Below are 15,968 nucleotides of genomic sequence, written 5' to 3'. Positions count from 1 at the left end.
CCGACTCTTGAGGGAGACAAGAATTCTTTTGTTTTAAGCCTCCCTCGACCTTCTCAGCAGGAGAAGACCTATCTGGGTTGACCACTGCCCTCACTATGGCACAACCTTCGAATTACTCCTAAAAGCAGGGGGCATCCTTAACAGCTGCGGGCACAATCTCAATCTGGTCGGAACTGATTAGAGCCAACTCCATACTAACCTCAGTGGAAGGCATAAGAGGCACAACCTGAGCTGGCACAGGCTCGACCCCTAACATCTCAATGACCACATCCATGGTCTTTCGGATCTTGAAAGACTCCACAGCTTGCCAGACAGCATCACGGTTAAGGAAAAAATTCTAGGGAGTTGAAATGTCCTCCATTGGAATGATAGAAGTTGCAAAAACACCCAGAACAAGTAAAAACACAAAGCAGCAAAATTGATAAAGAAGCAAGAACAAAGGAATAGCCAAATACCAGCAGCATAACACCCCTCCCCCGAGCGGATATCCAGACACTTGAAAATATTCATATTTAAAGGGAAAGGAAGAGATCCGGGCAAAATACAATGACTCCCACTCAGAAAGAAATGGGAAAGCATTGCAAAAGGTGTCCATGGTCCCCCATCATAGCTCTGAACCCTAGTCAAAGTTCCCTTTAACTCCGACTATAGCGAAACTATCTACTCAATGCTTGATGGAATCTTTGTGACAAGTGAAAATGGCCACACTATTCCAGCCACAAAAACTCAAGAATCCATTATTAATATTTAAAATTTTGAAAAAGGCCCTAAACAGATTCAAATAAGGAGCAAAACCCTAGCCTTGACACATCATCTCAAAGGCGCTCATAAACAAAATTGAATTTGAAGTTAGCATCTGAGGAGTGACCTAGTAAAATCTAAAAATAGAGTGGACAAATCCGGGGAAAGAAAAGCCGTAGTCAATCTGTTTTTTTAAATAAAAAATGAACCTCCTCTCTGATTGGGCATCCACTAGGTTAGGAGGAGAAGGCAAGAAAAACAGGGCAATCCGTTCGTGTAGATTCGAAGCCCGAATGTAATGAGTCTCCTGGAAAGGAAGAATCGATGGAAAGTTTTCTGGAGAGAGATAGGAGTTACCTTAGAAATAATTTTTTCGACCTAAGGGATGATAGAGGGAGGGGCCATTGAAAAATAAATGCGTATCTGATATTTGAAAAACCTAAAAAAAGAAGGAAAAAGCGAGAGAAACTCTAAGAAATGGCAAACAGAGGCAACAAGAATAGCAAAAATAGTAAAAGTAAGAAAATGAAGATGAAGGCTTAATTTTATACTCAAAATAAAGCATTTATAAGCATTTAAAAACCACGTTTCAGTAACCCAAACAGGGCAGTCATCAAGATGCCTCTAGAAAGATGTGCACGCATGTCATGCATACTACAATGCCTCGTAAATCAAAAGGAGTTAATGAATGTACATTTGGTTACGAAAGCGTCGAATTCAACTCGCTCCCCCAACTGTCATAAATAACCCTTGGAGATATGAAAAGGCATATGAGAATATAATAATGATATATTCCTCTGAAATCGTGAAACGTGTATGAGAAAAATAGAATAGTCCACCTTAGGATATTCGTCTGATCACACTATAGAAGGTCTAATCGTCATAGTATGCAAGTGAGATCTCCTACACCTCCAACCTTACTAATATCCGAAACACGCAAGCCAACCTCACCAATGCTTAGAGCAAACACGCCGACCTCTTTAAGACACGCAGATCCCCTTAAGGTCATAATTGCGCGTGTAGTAGAATTGATAGAAAAGACGCGTGTGATGAATAGGGTATGGATGAAGTGACTCAATATTTATTAGCCGACTATCCACCATAAATGAGCTGTCTGATACTTCTACCACAGTACTCCACCGTCGTATCCAATAGGACAATCCGTCAGAACACCCTGATATGATCAAGGTATTAAGATCGTTGAACCAATTACATTAAGGGACATATATGATAAATAATCCCAAAGGCTAGAAGCTCTCAACCTCTCCTGAAAATCTCAACCTTCCATGAGCCAGAAAGGCCAAACCTTCCGGCTCTCGACTCACGATCACCCAATCAAATCCATTAACTTCCTCATAAATCAAACTCTCGTCTATGTATCATCATTTTCTTGTCCCACCAAATCTCAGGCATACCAAATCTAAATTAAAATATTAATATATTCTTTTAGGTATTAACATTAAAACAAAAAATAGTATAGAGGTAAAAGAAAAAACTTTATTTAACCCGGTAATAAATAATGGATGAAAGTTTTTAGGGTTTTCAATTTTTTCTTATAGAACAGACAAGTTACCATCTGGGAACTATAAAGTCGATCCACTTGTTTTTCCTACACTGAAATTTGAAGATTGTGTGAAATTTTTTCTTGAAAAACAATGATTAGAAAGGAAGAAATCATCATTAGAAGACGAGGAAGCTGATTAAACAGAGACATTAATGTTGAAACTCAAAGGAAAATAAGATAGCAGAAAGGGTTTTGACCCTTTTGGGACGTCACCTTTCTAAGATTATTAAACCCATTTGACTTTTATATATTTATATTTTTAAAAATATATTTAAAATAATAAAAAAAATATGCACAAAGGCTTTGAAAACGATAGTGAGCCGCCCTTACAATGAACAAAGACCAGAACGCCTCATGGGATCTGATTTTAATTAAAATATTTTTCTGTCTCCCCATTATAGGAGAAAAAAAGCTTCCAACAACTCATCACTTCCTTTTGGTGCTCTGCTATATATCGTTTTCTTCACCAATTTGCCCCTGCCACCCTCACAATTTACACCTTCTATTTCTTGATAAATATAAAGATAGTTGTATTTTTCATTGCTCCAAAGCAAATAAAAGTACAAAAGATCTGAAAAGACAATTCCAAAAATATAAATCAAATTCTTATCAGACCATAATTCAAAAAATCAAATCATAATAATAAACTAAATCCATTAAAATAATTTCACAACCAAATCAAATTCAGTAAAATCAAAAAACGAAACAATAACCACTAAAAAAATCAGAAAGTGCTGAAATAACTATTGGCAAAAACTAGTGGCCACACCATTTAGCCGTTCAATTTCAATATAATAGCTCTCCCAAAATTCAAGAAAGGTAATTGAGTATAAAAAATTTAGATTAAGTAACAACGAGACAAATACCACTAAGAGATGATAACAATGGAGTTCTTGGCAACATGGTCTAGGGATTCATGATTCACCGACAGTAGCTTGGCAGCCTCAAATTATTAGTATCAGCTTATGCAATACCTCTTACGGAAAAAAAGCATATCATCGATTTTTTCAAACGAATCATGTATATTTCTTATTTAATAGTAAAATACCGGCGATTCATTAACAATACACTAAAAGAACCAAAACTACCACACCGACGAGATAGGAAGACACTTCCATCAGAAGTATAATAAAGTAAAAAATATAAATCACACACAAATAAAAAGACTATCTCTTACTAAAAAGGTAGGAAAAATTATTCTCAAGAAAAAAATTACAAAGCATTGGAGAAGAGAATAACATAATAACATCTGTTTGCGACCAAACACAAATCGCTTTATGTTTCCCTTTCCCTTAAGTTTTAAGTTACACCTTCTCCATTGTCCTATAATTAACCCTTTTGATTTTTTCTCTTTTTTCAGGTATTGGGTTGGTTAGGAAAAAGGAGAGTCGAGAAGGGCAAAAAGGTAAAATGGAAATAGGATGAAAAGGACAAGATATGCACGCAAAGACATGGGGATACGATGGAAACAAATTGGACATACAAGTGGGCTCTCCACCCTCTTAGTGGACTCTCTCCACGCTTAACGCCATTAGCCTCCTCCTCCCCCACATTAGTGGGACCCTTTTTCTATTATTGTGAATATAAATTTTTCTCAAGTTCCTCATTTTTGGATCCTGTTTCATCCTCCTCACACCACCGCCAACGGCTGGCTGCTAGTGGCCAATGGGATATGCTGCAACCCACTAAGGCACAGACAGCCCAAGGTCAATTGAAGGATAGTCCTTTTTTTTTTTAAAAAAAAAAAGCAATTTTAGCCCTAAAAAGAGAAAGCAAAGAAATCCATTGTCCAGCAATATAAGGCCAGGTGTCATTCATGTTGTCCACGTGCCACTGTCCAACTGAGTGTTTGGGTCCCACCATTATCCCACGCGGACTGCTCTTTTTTCCTTATTATAAAACTCACTTATTGTCAATTTTGCGCATGCTTAAATCCATCCTTACACATAACATGCATGGCCTCTCTTTTTATAATCTTCCCTTTTTTCTTTTATTCTCTCTCAACTTCACTTGTTTCTCTATAAATTGAAGTCTCTTTCTTGAGTTGCTTCCATATCTCATTTTCCTGCTTTCTAATCTTATTATTATTATTATTATTATTATCCTTTTCTTTCTTTCTTGAAATTAAGATCTTGTGTGTGTGTTGTTTTGGGCATTATGGGTGAAGCTGTTGAGATCATCTACACAAATGGTTTCTCTAAACTTTGCAGCCAACCCACTCATCCTAATCTTGATCAATCTTCCTCCTGGTATGAAGAAACCATTGATGATGATCTCAAATGGTCTTTTGCTTTGAACAGGTTTGTTTTTCTTCATTATTAATCTCTCTCTTTCTCTCTCCCATTAAAAAAAAGAAAGGAATGGATCCTTAATTAATTAAATTTGAATTAATTATATGTGAACAGTGTGCTACATAAAGGAACAAGCGAGTTTCAAGACATTGCTCTCCTCGACACAAAGCGCTTTGGCAAGGTCTGTCTGTGACTGCAATTGTTTCCCATTTTCTTGTACAGATAGTTTATTAAATATTTTTAAAAAAAAAATAAATTAGTGTAATAATAATGAACATATATATGTATGAATATTGTTGAACAGGTGTTGGTGATTGATGGGAAGATGCAGAGTGCAGAAGTGGACGAATTCATATATCATGAATGCTTAATCCATCCATCTCTGCTGTGCCACCCTCTGTGAGTCTTACAGTCACCTCCACTATATATCATACATTGCCTTTGTACTGTTTCTTTCATTTTATAATGATTGATGATATCTGACCAATCTCATTTTTATCTATATTAATATTTATTTATTACCACCAATAAATTCCTAACTATCATTACTATTTTTTTTCCCTAATACTCGCTGTCCAGCCTGCAGGCTTTAAATGATGAAATTGATAATATTTTTTTCTTTGAGGAATCAAAACTAATTATACATATTGAATAATTTATTCTTAATTAAATTAGATTAATGAATTTTAAAAACTGAAAATTAAACCATAATATTTTTTCTTTTGGATAAAAAAAAAAATGAGAAAATGTTGTGTTTGATCTAATACAAAGTAATATTTTTGGCAGCCCACGGAACGTGTTCATAATGGGAGGTGGAGAAGGATCAGCAGCAAGAGAAGCCCTCAAGCACAATTCAATAGAGAAAGTGGTCATGTGTGATATCGATCAGGTATATTTTTTTTGGAGATAACCTTTTAAACTTAAAATAAAAAAGAAAAAAAAAATCCTAAACGCTTCATAATATATTTTTATTTCTATTTTTGCAGGAAGTGGTGAATTTCTGCCGAACGTATCTGACTGTAAATCAAGATGCATTTTGTAACAAGAAGCTTAATCTCGTCATCAATGATGCCAAGTAAAATTTGCTTTCTAATTCTCTCTTCTTTTTTGTTTTTTTTTTCTTTTGTGAGAAGGCCTATTGTTAATAATAACATGAATGTTGTTGAGTTTAGGGCTGAGTTGGAGAAGAGGACTGACAAATTCGATATCATTATTGGAGACTTGGCTGACCCAGTTGAAGGAGGGCCTTGCTACCAGCTCTACACCAAATCTTTCTATGAGCAAATTCTGAAGCCTAAGCTCAATGACAATGGCATCTTTGTCACTCAGGTAGGAACCCATTTTTCTGGTGGTGTCCAAAAATGGCATATTCTTCAACCCAATTTAACAAAGAACCGTGATTTGTTGTGCAGGCTGGACCTGCAGGCATTTTCACCCACAAGGAGGTCTTCTCCTCTATTTACAACACAATTAAACAGGTCTTCAAATGTAAGTAAATCTAATTAAAGGGTACTTAGTTAAGTAATTATTATGTGTTAATATTGTTAATCATCTTCTCTTTACTTGGGCAGATGTGGTAGCTTACAGTGCTCATGTGCCATCTTTTGCTGATACATGGGGATGGGTCATGGTACCTCAATACAAATTGATAATTTCATGAGAATTAACTAATGAATAATTATTATTTTTATTCTAATAATATATTTAATTAATGCAGGCATCAGACCAACCCTTCTCTATAGATGCTGAGGAGATAGACAGGAGGATAGAAGAAAGAATTGAGGGTGAATTACTTTATTTGAATGGTGCTGCATTTATCTCCTCTGCCACCTTGAACAAGACGGTTTCTCTCTCGTAAGTTTCTCTTCTTCTTCCTTTTTTTCTAGCAGAATCCTTCGCTGATGGGTGATAAGAGCGTTGAATCTGTTTGTTGGTTCAGGCTGTTGAATGAGACGCATGTCTACACAGAGGATGATGCAAGATTTATTCCTGGGCATGGACTGGGTTACAGAAATTGAAGCTTCAAGCTTATGGGGGTGGGAGTTTCTGTATAGAGAAAAAAATATATATATGCTTTAAATTTCTTCAAGGAAATCAGACAATTGATGAAAGTGGGGTTGCTTTTTTAGATTACATGTATAAGGTGTAGCTTCATTGGGATGTTTATAGGACCCAATATCTGATCAAAACCATGTGAAAGCTTTGTCTTAATTTAATCATTAATGAGGCATTCCTCCATTCAGACATACATGTTGAATCATAATCATGGTTTAGCGTAGAGCATCTCTTAAAACATAATGCATGTGAATTTAATTAAGACATTTATTTCCAACATACATAAAGGCTGCAGAGTACTAAACATGATCCGGCAAGAAGCAACTTTCAAGATTCTGCATTTGTTAGGTTCTCTTAACAGGATCAAAGTTGGCAACTGCAATAACAGCGCCAAAGAGGATTCCAATCACAACCCCACCAGCGACGATGCTCAGCAGGAAATTCTTGAGTGACGGAGATATGTCAGATCCTCCTGCTGCCTCTGCCACCTCCGGCGTCATTACTGAGGCTGTCAGCACTGCTGCTGCTAGTCCCGCCGCAGCCTTCTCTTTCAGAGAAGCATGCACTTGAAGCCGACCTCTAGATTTTGGATTTGGGGAGACACCCACCTTCGATGGCCTTACCGGCAACAGCTGAAGGAAGAATTTGGAGTCCGATAGTTGGTTGAATCCTCTCTGGGTTGCTAAAGCTTGAGATATAGCCATTGAAACCGAGGCCATTTCCTGCTTGCTTAATTTTGTTTTGCTTTCTCGCTTAGGAGAAAATTCAAAACTACTGGGATTTAATGGAAATAACGCAGATTTTCAGCTGACGTGTCAGTTTCATGCAATCTTACGTGGCTAATTATTAAATGGATTCACTGGATAAGGTTATCAGTCTCCTTTAGCTCGATTGGCACGGAAATGGATTTCTCAGGAAGCATTGATTAGAAATGATCACTTTAGACACATGTAATCCTTTGTACAAATAAGATTAGATTTATCTACAAAGGCAGAAGGGGAATCATGGATAAGAAAACTGTTCTTGTCGGACCAGTACACAATCCTTTGTAGTGAAATGCATCTATATCAACCCGACCAGTACACAATCCTTTGTCGTGAAATGCTTCTATATCAACCCCACTAGAAAATGGATTTAAGACGTAAAAATAAATAAATAAATAAATTCCTTTAAACAAAAGGTAAACACAATCCTGTTAGTTGTTAGTTTCAGAGAAGGTTTCAGAGAAGCACCAACGCAAAATCTTTAACCCAAGCAGCTGAGCATATGAAAATATTCAGACAAGCCCCGGAGCTAATTACAATACAAAACTCAAAAGACAAGCCCTGCATTCGTTGCAACATTCCTCATTTCATCGATAACCTGAGATGTAACTCGGTGTTAGAATTAGTTTTATTCAATCAATATCAAAGAAAAAGAATGGGAAATTTTATCATAAGTCAGATTTGATCACAGATATATAATTATCACAATGCATTCATTTGGACATGCACAGCTTGGTTAGATCAGAGAAACACAGATTTTTTTGTTCCCCCTCTCTTTCTTCAAGCACAGTACAAAAGGATACCACTAAAATTTCTCTGAAAGAAAAAAATAGTATATTCATTAGAATCAATAAGCTCCTCCTCTGCCCCAAACCAATCTAAATTTCGGTCACCAGCTACAATTGTAGACAGAATCTAACAATCCATTCCATGTTTATTTTATGTAAGTTGCTGCAGCTACAGCCTACTGAGCGTGTTTGATTGAAATTTACATTTTTTTACTTCTTTTTATCATTAAACCTTTATCAGAAAAGCAACAAATTAGCAGTATAACCTACTGGGTATGTTTTTGCAGATTAAAAAAAATAAGTAAATAATAAAAGGCGAGTTTGGTTTTTGATACTCATCTGAATCAAATAATAATAATAAAATCATATTGCATGTTAAGCAAAAGAATATAGATAGTGTTTTGGGTCAAGAGTCTCTTGGTTTTTGAATGAGAAGCTGATAGCGAAAGAATAATGCCACTTTGGAAGTAAATATTTCCAGTCCAGACAAAAGTTACCATGTTAAACATTCACTAAAAATATAGATAATGGAAAATTTGAAAATTTGTGTTGAAAAATGATATTGTATAAAACAATTATGTTGCACATCCTTTGATCTCAATGGTAGGCAGACAGGGAAGATTATGTACCTAGTTACTTGTGGATAAACATCTGTGGTTCAAAACTGTAGATTCCGAGCTTCGGATCCAATATGGCTGAGATGAACTTGCTGGGGCAGAAGGTAGTATTTTATATTTAACTCTTCGAAAATCTTCTTTATCTCAATGACTAATTCAGTCCGCCGCTTGTTCTTCTCTCCAAATTCTTGAAAGTTCATTGTGTGATTGCAAAAGAGAGCCATTTTTAACTTGTTCACATTCTCAATTTCCTTCACTACAACACTGTGATTAGGATGCCAGAGTTGGGGAGTCTTCTCCAGGTACCTGAGCAAAGAAGAGTAAACCATCAAAAAGGCACGAAGAAAGAACAAGGATACAAACTGATTCAATAGAAAATCATCAGCTGCATCAAAAAAGTCCACTTACTTCTTAATTTTCTCTTTCAGCAATGCAATCTTCTCCACTGGTGTAGCAAAGTCTATCGAGAACTCCACAGAATCACCCATGTTAGGACTTCTGTAGTAGTTGCTGATTGGTTTTGTAGCTAAAACAGAATTTGGGTAGTATATCTTTTCATTATCGAGCTTCAAGAAAACTGTCGTTAAGATGTTCATTTCCTCGACCAACAACTGTCATGCAAATCAAACAGAGCCCATGAAGTTTTGTCATCGTCAAAAAAAAAAAAAAAAAAGAGGAAAAGGAGATGGGGAAAAAATAGTAGACTAGTAAAACATACCGGCACACCATCAACAACGCATCGATCACCAACATCAAAAGGATGCATCACAAAAACAAATATGATAGCTTCAAATATGGTCTTGCAGGTATTGCCAAACATAAAAGCTGCAACTACTAGCTGTGATGAGAGGAGAACAAGCACTTTTGTTGTTGCAATTCCCATCAAGAGAAGCCAAATGATAATGGTCACAATAACCAGGATCACCGTCACCAATTTGTTCAATTGCTTGACAGCTGTTTTGGTGTCACCTAATGCATGGGCAAGAGCTTTCCGACCCTTGTAAACCTTCACCTGTCAACAGTAACAAAATCACTCATGTATCATAACAAACCTTCTTCATGGGGATATTGAGCACAAATAACATCACTCCACTTGTGTTAAACCAACTCAACAGCATAACTACTATAAGCATATCATCATTAATAAATGTTGTTTAATTCATTTGATGCTGATAATGAACCAGATTTGCCAAGTCATGAAAGAAGTCCTTTTTTTTTTGTGAACATGCAGCTAAGCTGCATTTCCAAGTGAGGGGTGGGGAACATGGGAGTCGAACCGTGGTAACTCGGGAAAACTCCATTATGCCAGTGCCACTTGCCTGATAGGTGGCAGGCAAGAAGTCATACTCATCTTTTCTACAATATAAAAAGCCAACAGCTAGCTCCCATAGGAGCAGAGCTATTTTAAGGTAGTTCAGATATAGGATCCTATCATTCTTCTTTAAATAACATGGGTGTAAAGCTTTCATATTAGTATATTGCAATATAAGAATAATAAGCAAAAATTAATGACCAAAGCACATGAATCATGGTGCAATCCACTGAAATTAGAAAGTTTCTATCCAAATGTCCACCACTAAGAATTGAGAATAAGGTTTTGGGAACAGAAGACTTTATGACATTCGACTAGCTGATTCACCTTGCTGCCTTCTTGGTAGGAAAGGAAGAAAAGGTAACAATCTCCTTACCCCCTAATAAGGTTTATGGAAGCCAAGAATCAACCCAAGGAGAATCACAGCAAAAGACGCGCAACTGGAAACGGATGGCTAGAAATCAAAAGAAAAGTACCATTTCCAGTGTTATTATAAAGGAAATTGATGTACAGGAGACCAGGAACTTGATCACCACCATTCCTGTGGCTAATTTGAAGAGAACGGGTGTTGCACTTGAAGCAGATGGAAAGGGTAGGAAATCTTGTTATTCTTCTACTGAGGTGGAGGAAGCCAGCCCGAATTGGCCCCACACTCATTAATGAAGTTCTTGTGCTGGAGGGTATGGGGAATCCTTGACAATCCAGAATATCAAAGGGCTCTTCCACTGTCATTGTGTGAAATCATCTGGGTCAAATAGTGGATTGGTCTTGTCAACTCTGGTATGGAACATCAGACCCTCTTCCCTTTGAAGGGCTGGCATGCAGAGAAACAGAGGACAACAAAACTGTATTGTCGAAGGTGATTCTCTAACAGTAGTTATACCCTTGTGTATCCAACCTTTTGTCCATGATATTCAATGTTTAACTTCTTTTTTGAATATTAGTTTCTCTTTTGTCAGAAGATAGCTAATGAGATGGCACATAGGTTGCTTAGGCATTTTCTGGTAAATTCTTCTTTCAGATGTAATCCTTCTTACCAGAATCACCTTGTATTTGTTTAGCTTTTATGACTTAATGAATTTATCTTAAGGGAAAAAAAATCCACTCAAATGAGCTAAGAGATTAAAAAATCAAGCATCAGTTCATAGTGGAAGGAGATAAAGAAAAAAGAAACTTGCCACCCAGTCTGTCAGGGCTTTTCTGTCAATTTGTCTATTCTCCGATACTTCAAATAATGGAAAAACAAGATCCACCTCCTCCTTAATCATGAACCTCAAGAGATCCTCCTCATCAATGTACCTATCCATAGAAGAAAAGGCATTTAGAAGAAAAAAAGACCAAATGGATGGAAAAAAAATAAAATAAAATAACAATAGCTTAAAGACACCATAATCGTCCAGAAATGTAGATTTTCTCACTTCCAACCAGGCTTGGCAACATTCCTAAAGATGCGATAGGCAGCAGCAGTTGCTTCCATCTCACTGGTAATTTCTGTATCAGCTTGTTCCCCCACTCCGACAATGCTTTCATCCAATGTATTAGAGATTGTAGACAGCCCTGAATTTGTGACAGCATCAACCAAAACCTTCATAGTCCAAGCCGAAACCTTTTCTTGCTTCATCTTATGAACTGCTCCCATATCAATAACCTTTTTCTCCTTTGTTCCTTTACCCTTTTTCGTACTCCTAAAGCTCAGCTGACCTGTGCTAGCTGATTTCCCAACCCTCTCAGCCTCCTCTATAACTGGAGGCCCTGAAAGTGTTTGCAGAACATACTGATGAAAGACTGATTCTTGGATTCTATCAAAGAACTTGTTGACATGAAAATTGGATGCTAAAATCTTTAGCGATAAAGTCTTCAAAAGCCACAAAAACGAACCAATAAGAAGTGAAATAAGAGTCCAAGTTACATATTTTAAAACCTTGGTGGCAGTCTCAGATCGTTCAACTCCACGATTGAATAAAAATGCCCAAGCAAGAAGAACTAGACCTATCCAAATAAACACTTGAACGCTCTTCTTCAACCCATAAACAAAATAAAGCACCTTCTTCCTAAGCAAAAAATTCCTCTCAATCATAAAAACGATAAAATGCATAAACCAGTTAGTGACCAACATGCCAGAGAATATCACCATCACAAGCACACACCACTTCCAAAACTCCAAACCCCAAATCATAGTCTTTTCTAGTTTCTCAACTGTCAAGCTTGCCACTAACAATCCCGTAATGCAAACAAAAGCAACCCACTGAACCGCAAGCTTTGCTCTCACTTTCCTGTGCTTTTTTTTACTCAGTTCAACCTTATGGATAACTTCATCCACCTCATCTTCTTCATCATCTGCAGGTCCTCCAGGAGATGCCATCAGTGGCGTTTTTGGAGTTATGGGATTTGTCCTAATAGTAGAAGCAGACTTGTTATTAGGTGACCCCCTATTAAGTGAATTGCTATAGGGTGAATTCTTGGCCATTTGTTCTTGGAGAGTTAAACTATCCTCTTCAAACACATCAGAATCAACAGGATACGGCTGTTCTCCAAATCTTGACTTCGGTTTTGAGTACACTGACCTTGTGAGCGACCTCCTTCTAGTGAGATTTTCGTTGTTGACAGGGACTTTGGGCGGCTTATTGGGGCTCGGGCTAAACCGTGAAGTTTCTGGTGAAGGGTAGCTCATAGACACTGATTTTGCAAATCCACCAGCATTTGATTCTTTCATGGGTGAATTAGGCCAGCTCTGCCTATGAGCAACAGTAGACCCTTTGGGGGTTATATTGGCATTTGCAATTTCATCACCCGATATTGCTACTAATACTTCTCCATTATCGGTGGTTCTCTTCTCAGTCATGGTTATTTCACCGCCCTTTCGACCTCTCCCAGTATCGTCCATCAAAACCCTGAACCAGCGTAATTTAGTTGGCTTTGCTCAGCAGAGTCCTATAAATAGGTCCCATATCAGGGAAAAGGGAGTGGGTACTCTTTGAGCAAACATGAAGAAAACAATAATTAAATAACTTACAGTACAAGCGGGAAAAAAAAAATCAAAACTTTACATAAAAAGCATTGAACCCTCAACTTCTCTTTCCCCTTTTTTCTAGTTCTACTAATAAAAATGCCTGAAACTTTAACAAGAGATTTGCTTTAACATTACATGAGAATCGAGCACACTATCGTTCCCAAAAAAGAAGCACTTTGGCTTGCCAAAGGACCGCGAAGCATATGGTTGCAATGACCCTCTAAACAAAAGCAGGAGCTCAATACAGAAAATTTTACCTGGTAAAGAATATTGGGCAAGAGATCTAATCATTTCCCCGAGAAACTATACAGCTGGAAGAAGAAAGAAACAAAGAGAGGTTAGTAGCTTGGTGATGCTTTTGAATACTAACCGACCCACAAAGTGTTCGTCATAATGCAGATGCCTACAAAAAGTAAGCTTACCTGTTGAGTGGGTGGAAAGCTGGAAGAAGACGAGAAGGCTGATTACACTACAACTAGAAGACGAACAAAGAAACAAAAACAGAGGTTAGTGGATTGACGACGCTTTGCATATTAGAGTGGACCCACAAAGTTTTTATCACATGCAAACGCATACCACAGTAAGCTTACCGGTTGAGCCTTGAGGGAATTTGGCTGTGGGAAGCAGAAGAGAAGGCTAGGAAGCGATAACCATGGACAAATGGCCACCGTGTTCGTGTGAAAGGGGAGATGGGGGACAAGGAGCAAGGAGCATTTATTGGGAATGATAGCTCTTAAAAATTTAAAAAAAAAAAAAAAAAAAGAGGGAAATGGACAGATGGGGAGTTGAAAAAGAAGTTCATGCTTTTGACTAAGCTGAGAGATCCAGGGACAGTATCGGTATCGCACACCGCAAAACAATCAATTTCAAGACGATTTTTATCAGCAAAGAAAAAAAATTCAAAAAATCTGAATAAAAATCTCAACTTTATAAGACTATAAAAATTATTCATTTTAAAAGAAAAAATTAAATATTTTCTTAAAAAATAAAATTTTATAAATTAGCAAAAATTGCTTCAAAGTTGTAAAAAAAAATTATATTAAATTTTTTATTCTAAATAAGAGATGCATATTAAATATTTATACATAGTATTAATTAAAGCGTATTTACTCAATGTGTAATTCACAATTATAGAAAAAAAATTATTACTTTTTTTAATTATATTTATCTTAAAAATATTAAATTTTATTAATTATTGATAAATATTTTTAAAAAATTTTTAAAAATAAAATAAAATTAAGTAGAATTATAATAATAATTTATATGTTATTATAATATAAATAAATAAATAATAATTTTAAAATAATAAAAAAATAAAAGATAAATAAATTTTATGAAACGAAATAAATAAATTAAAATCATTTATATCTTTCACCTAATAAAAAATACTTGAGTATTTATGAGCTTCATTAAATTATTTTTATAATTTTAATAGTTTCAATTTTATTCAATTTTATATTTTACTTTATTAAATTAAAAAAATTTACGTAAAATACATTTTTAATTTAATAAAAAATATAGTAATTAAATTATTTATTTTTAGAAATTAAAGAATATAAATATTTAATTTTGAGATATCCTAAGAATGAAAAATTACTATCTATTGAAAAATATTTTAATAATTTCTAAAATAATTAACATTAAGTTATATGAGAAATATTCAATTTAATGAAATTAAAATATAAAAATTAATCTGTTAAATTTTAAAAAATAAATAGTATAAATATTAATTTTTATATAACTGGAGACATAAAATTAATTTAATTAAAAAATGGAGAGCGCATGTATAATTTTTAAGAATAAAGGTTAATTTTTATATAATTCAGGACGTAAATTTTAATTTAATGAAAAGAGCTATGCTGTGCGTTGCGGGGCTTTTCAGGAGGGTAATATTGTAATTTGGTTGTCTTGATTCCTTAAAACTCGAGAGGCTTCCTGCGCGATTGATGGCGACGATGGCGTGCGTGTTCATTTGAAACCTGTCGATTGAGTTCTTTTGCTGAATTGACAACTGTTGCTCGTCAACGTTTCAACAACGCCTTATTTTAGGCAACATTTATCACTGAATTTTGAAATTTTTGTCTTTTTATTATTAAATTTTAATTTATTTTAATAAAAATTATTCAATTTTAATTTTGTTTTAAAAGAAATTACTTAAATCTCTTATATCAAATTTCCATTTTAACAACTCTCAATTTGCTTTTTTTAAATATTTTTTATGTGTTAATTAATTGATAATTATTAATCAATTAAATTATTTTAAATAAATTTTTATATTTTATTCATATCTCTAAATTTTAAAATTTATCTTTTTATTACTAAATTTTAATTTATTTCAAAAGAAGTTACTTTAACCTGCTATATTAAATTACCATCTTAACAGTCTCTGAATTCGTCCTTTCTCCTGCTTTTTACATTCTTTATATTTAATTGATTAATAATTATTAATTAATAAAATTATTTTTAAATATATTTCTTATTAAATTCTAAATTAATTATATAATGTATTTGCTATTTAATTTAATTATTTGAATTCAGATTTAAAATTAAAAATATTATTAATCAAATTTTAAATATTTATAGTTAGTTATAATTGAAGGATTAATTATTAATCTATTTATTAAGATTTCATTAATTATGTTATTGATCTATTAAAAATATTTAATTAGGTAATAGTAAAATTAATTTTTTTGTCGGATAATAAAATTAATTAACTATAGAATATAAATATAAAGCATAATTAATTTTGACATAAATTATTTCATTTTTAATAAAAATAAAATTGATGGAAAATTTAGTTGCTAGTTTATATTATATATTTTTTAA

At 34.7% G+C, this 15,968-nt stretch overlaps 3 protein-coding genes across 6 annotated transcripts; 1 reads left to right on the top strand and 2 right to left on the bottom strand.

Moving 5' to 3' along the window:
* Positions 1 to 4,255: 4,255 nt before the first annotated feature.
* Positions 4,256 to 6,842, top strand: LOC110603650 (thermospermine synthase ACAULIS5). The gene is made up of 10 exons (XM_021741466.2): positions 4,256 to 4,605; positions 4,711 to 4,777; positions 4,901 to 4,995; positions 5,383 to 5,485; positions 5,583 to 5,671; positions 5,769 to 5,925; positions 6,009 to 6,084; positions 6,168 to 6,226; positions 6,314 to 6,450; positions 6,536 to 6,842. Exons 1-10 carry the CDS (start codon positions 4,463 to 4,465, stop codon positions 6,612 to 6,614), a joined length of 1,005 nt encoding a protein of 334 aa, XP_021597158.1. The 5' UTR covers positions 4,256 to 4,462; the 3' UTR covers positions 6,615 to 6,842.
* Positions 6,843 to 6,883: 41 nt separating this feature from the next.
* Positions 6,884 to 7,642, bottom strand: LOC110603651. Its single transcript, XM_021741467.2, has one exon. It carries the CDS (start codon positions 7,368 to 7,370, stop codon positions 6,996 to 6,998), a length of 375 nt encoding a protein of 124 aa, XP_021597159.1. The 5' UTR covers positions 7,371 to 7,642; the 3' UTR covers positions 6,884 to 6,995.
* A 151-nt stretch (positions 7,643 to 7,793) lies between these two features.
* LOC110603649 (mechanosensitive ion channel protein 10) lies at positions 7,794 to 13,880 on the bottom strand. Of its 4 annotated transcripts, none has more exons than XM_021741465.2 (9): positions 13,733 to 13,880; positions 13,565 to 13,617; positions 13,400 to 13,453; positions 11,551 to 13,023; positions 11,311 to 11,431; positions 9,539 to 9,832; positions 9,229 to 9,431; positions 8,833 to 9,126; positions 7,794 to 8,013 (listed from the first exon to the last, which is right to left on the bottom strand). In XM_021741465.2, exons 4-8 carry the CDS (start codon positions 13,014 to 13,016, stop codon positions 8,862 to 8,864), a joined length of 2,349 nt encoding a protein of 782 aa, XP_021597157.1. In that variant the 5' UTR covers positions 13,017 to 13,023; positions 13,400 to 13,453; positions 13,565 to 13,617; positions 13,733 to 13,880; the 3' UTR covers positions 7,794 to 8,013; positions 8,833 to 8,861. The 4 variants fall into 4 exon arrangements, with proteins under 4 accessions (XP_021597157.1, XP_021597156.1, XP_021597154.1 ...); XM_021741464.2 differs by having other exon boundaries at positions 11,551 to 13,104; positions 13,733 to 13,879; XM_021741462.2 differs by having other exon boundaries at positions 11,551 to 13,063; positions 13,733 to 13,879.
* Positions 13,881 to 15,968: the final 2,088 nt, after the last annotated feature.

This window comes from Manihot esculenta, chromosome 16, assembly GCF_001659605.2.
Source record: "Manihot esculenta cultivar AM560-2 chromosome 16, M.esculenta_v8, whole genome shotgun sequence".
In the NCBI taxonomy this organism is placed as follows: domain Eukaryota; kingdom Viridiplantae; phylum Streptophyta; class Magnoliopsida; order Malpighiales; family Euphorbiaceae; genus Manihot; species Manihot esculenta.
The sequence above is the reverse complement of the archived record's forward strand: the minus strand, read 5'-3'. Positions and strand labels throughout refer to the sequence as shown.

Coding starts and splice junctions, on each gene's coding strand:
- LOC110603651 (XM_021741467.2), bottom strand. CDS start 7,370: ATGGCCTCGGTTTCAATGGCTATATCTCAAGCTTTAGCAACCCAGAGA.
- LOC110603650 (XM_021741466.2), top strand. CDS start 4,463: ATGGGTGAAGCTGTTGAGATCATCTACACAAATGGTTTCTCTAAACTT. Junction 4,606..4,710: donor TGGTCTTTTGCTTTGAACAG/GTTTGTTTTTCT, acceptor ATATGTGAACAG/TGTGCTACATAAAGGAACAA. Junction 4,778..4,900: donor ACACAAAGCGCTTTGGCAAG/GTCTGTCTGTGA, acceptor ATTGTTGAACAG/GTGTTGGTGATTGATGGGAA.
- LOC110603649 (XM_021741465.2), bottom strand. CDS start 13,016: ATGGACGATACTGGGAGAGGTCGAAAGGGCGGTGAAATAACCATGACT. Junction 9,833..11,310: donor AAGCCCTGACAGACTGGGTG/GCAAGTTTCTTT, acceptor TACTGTTGACAG/GTGAAGGTTTACAAGGGTCG. Junction 9,127..9,228: donor CTGAAAGAGAAAATTAAGAA/GTAAGTGGACTT, acceptor TTCTTTGCTCAG/GTACCTGGAGAAGACTCCCC.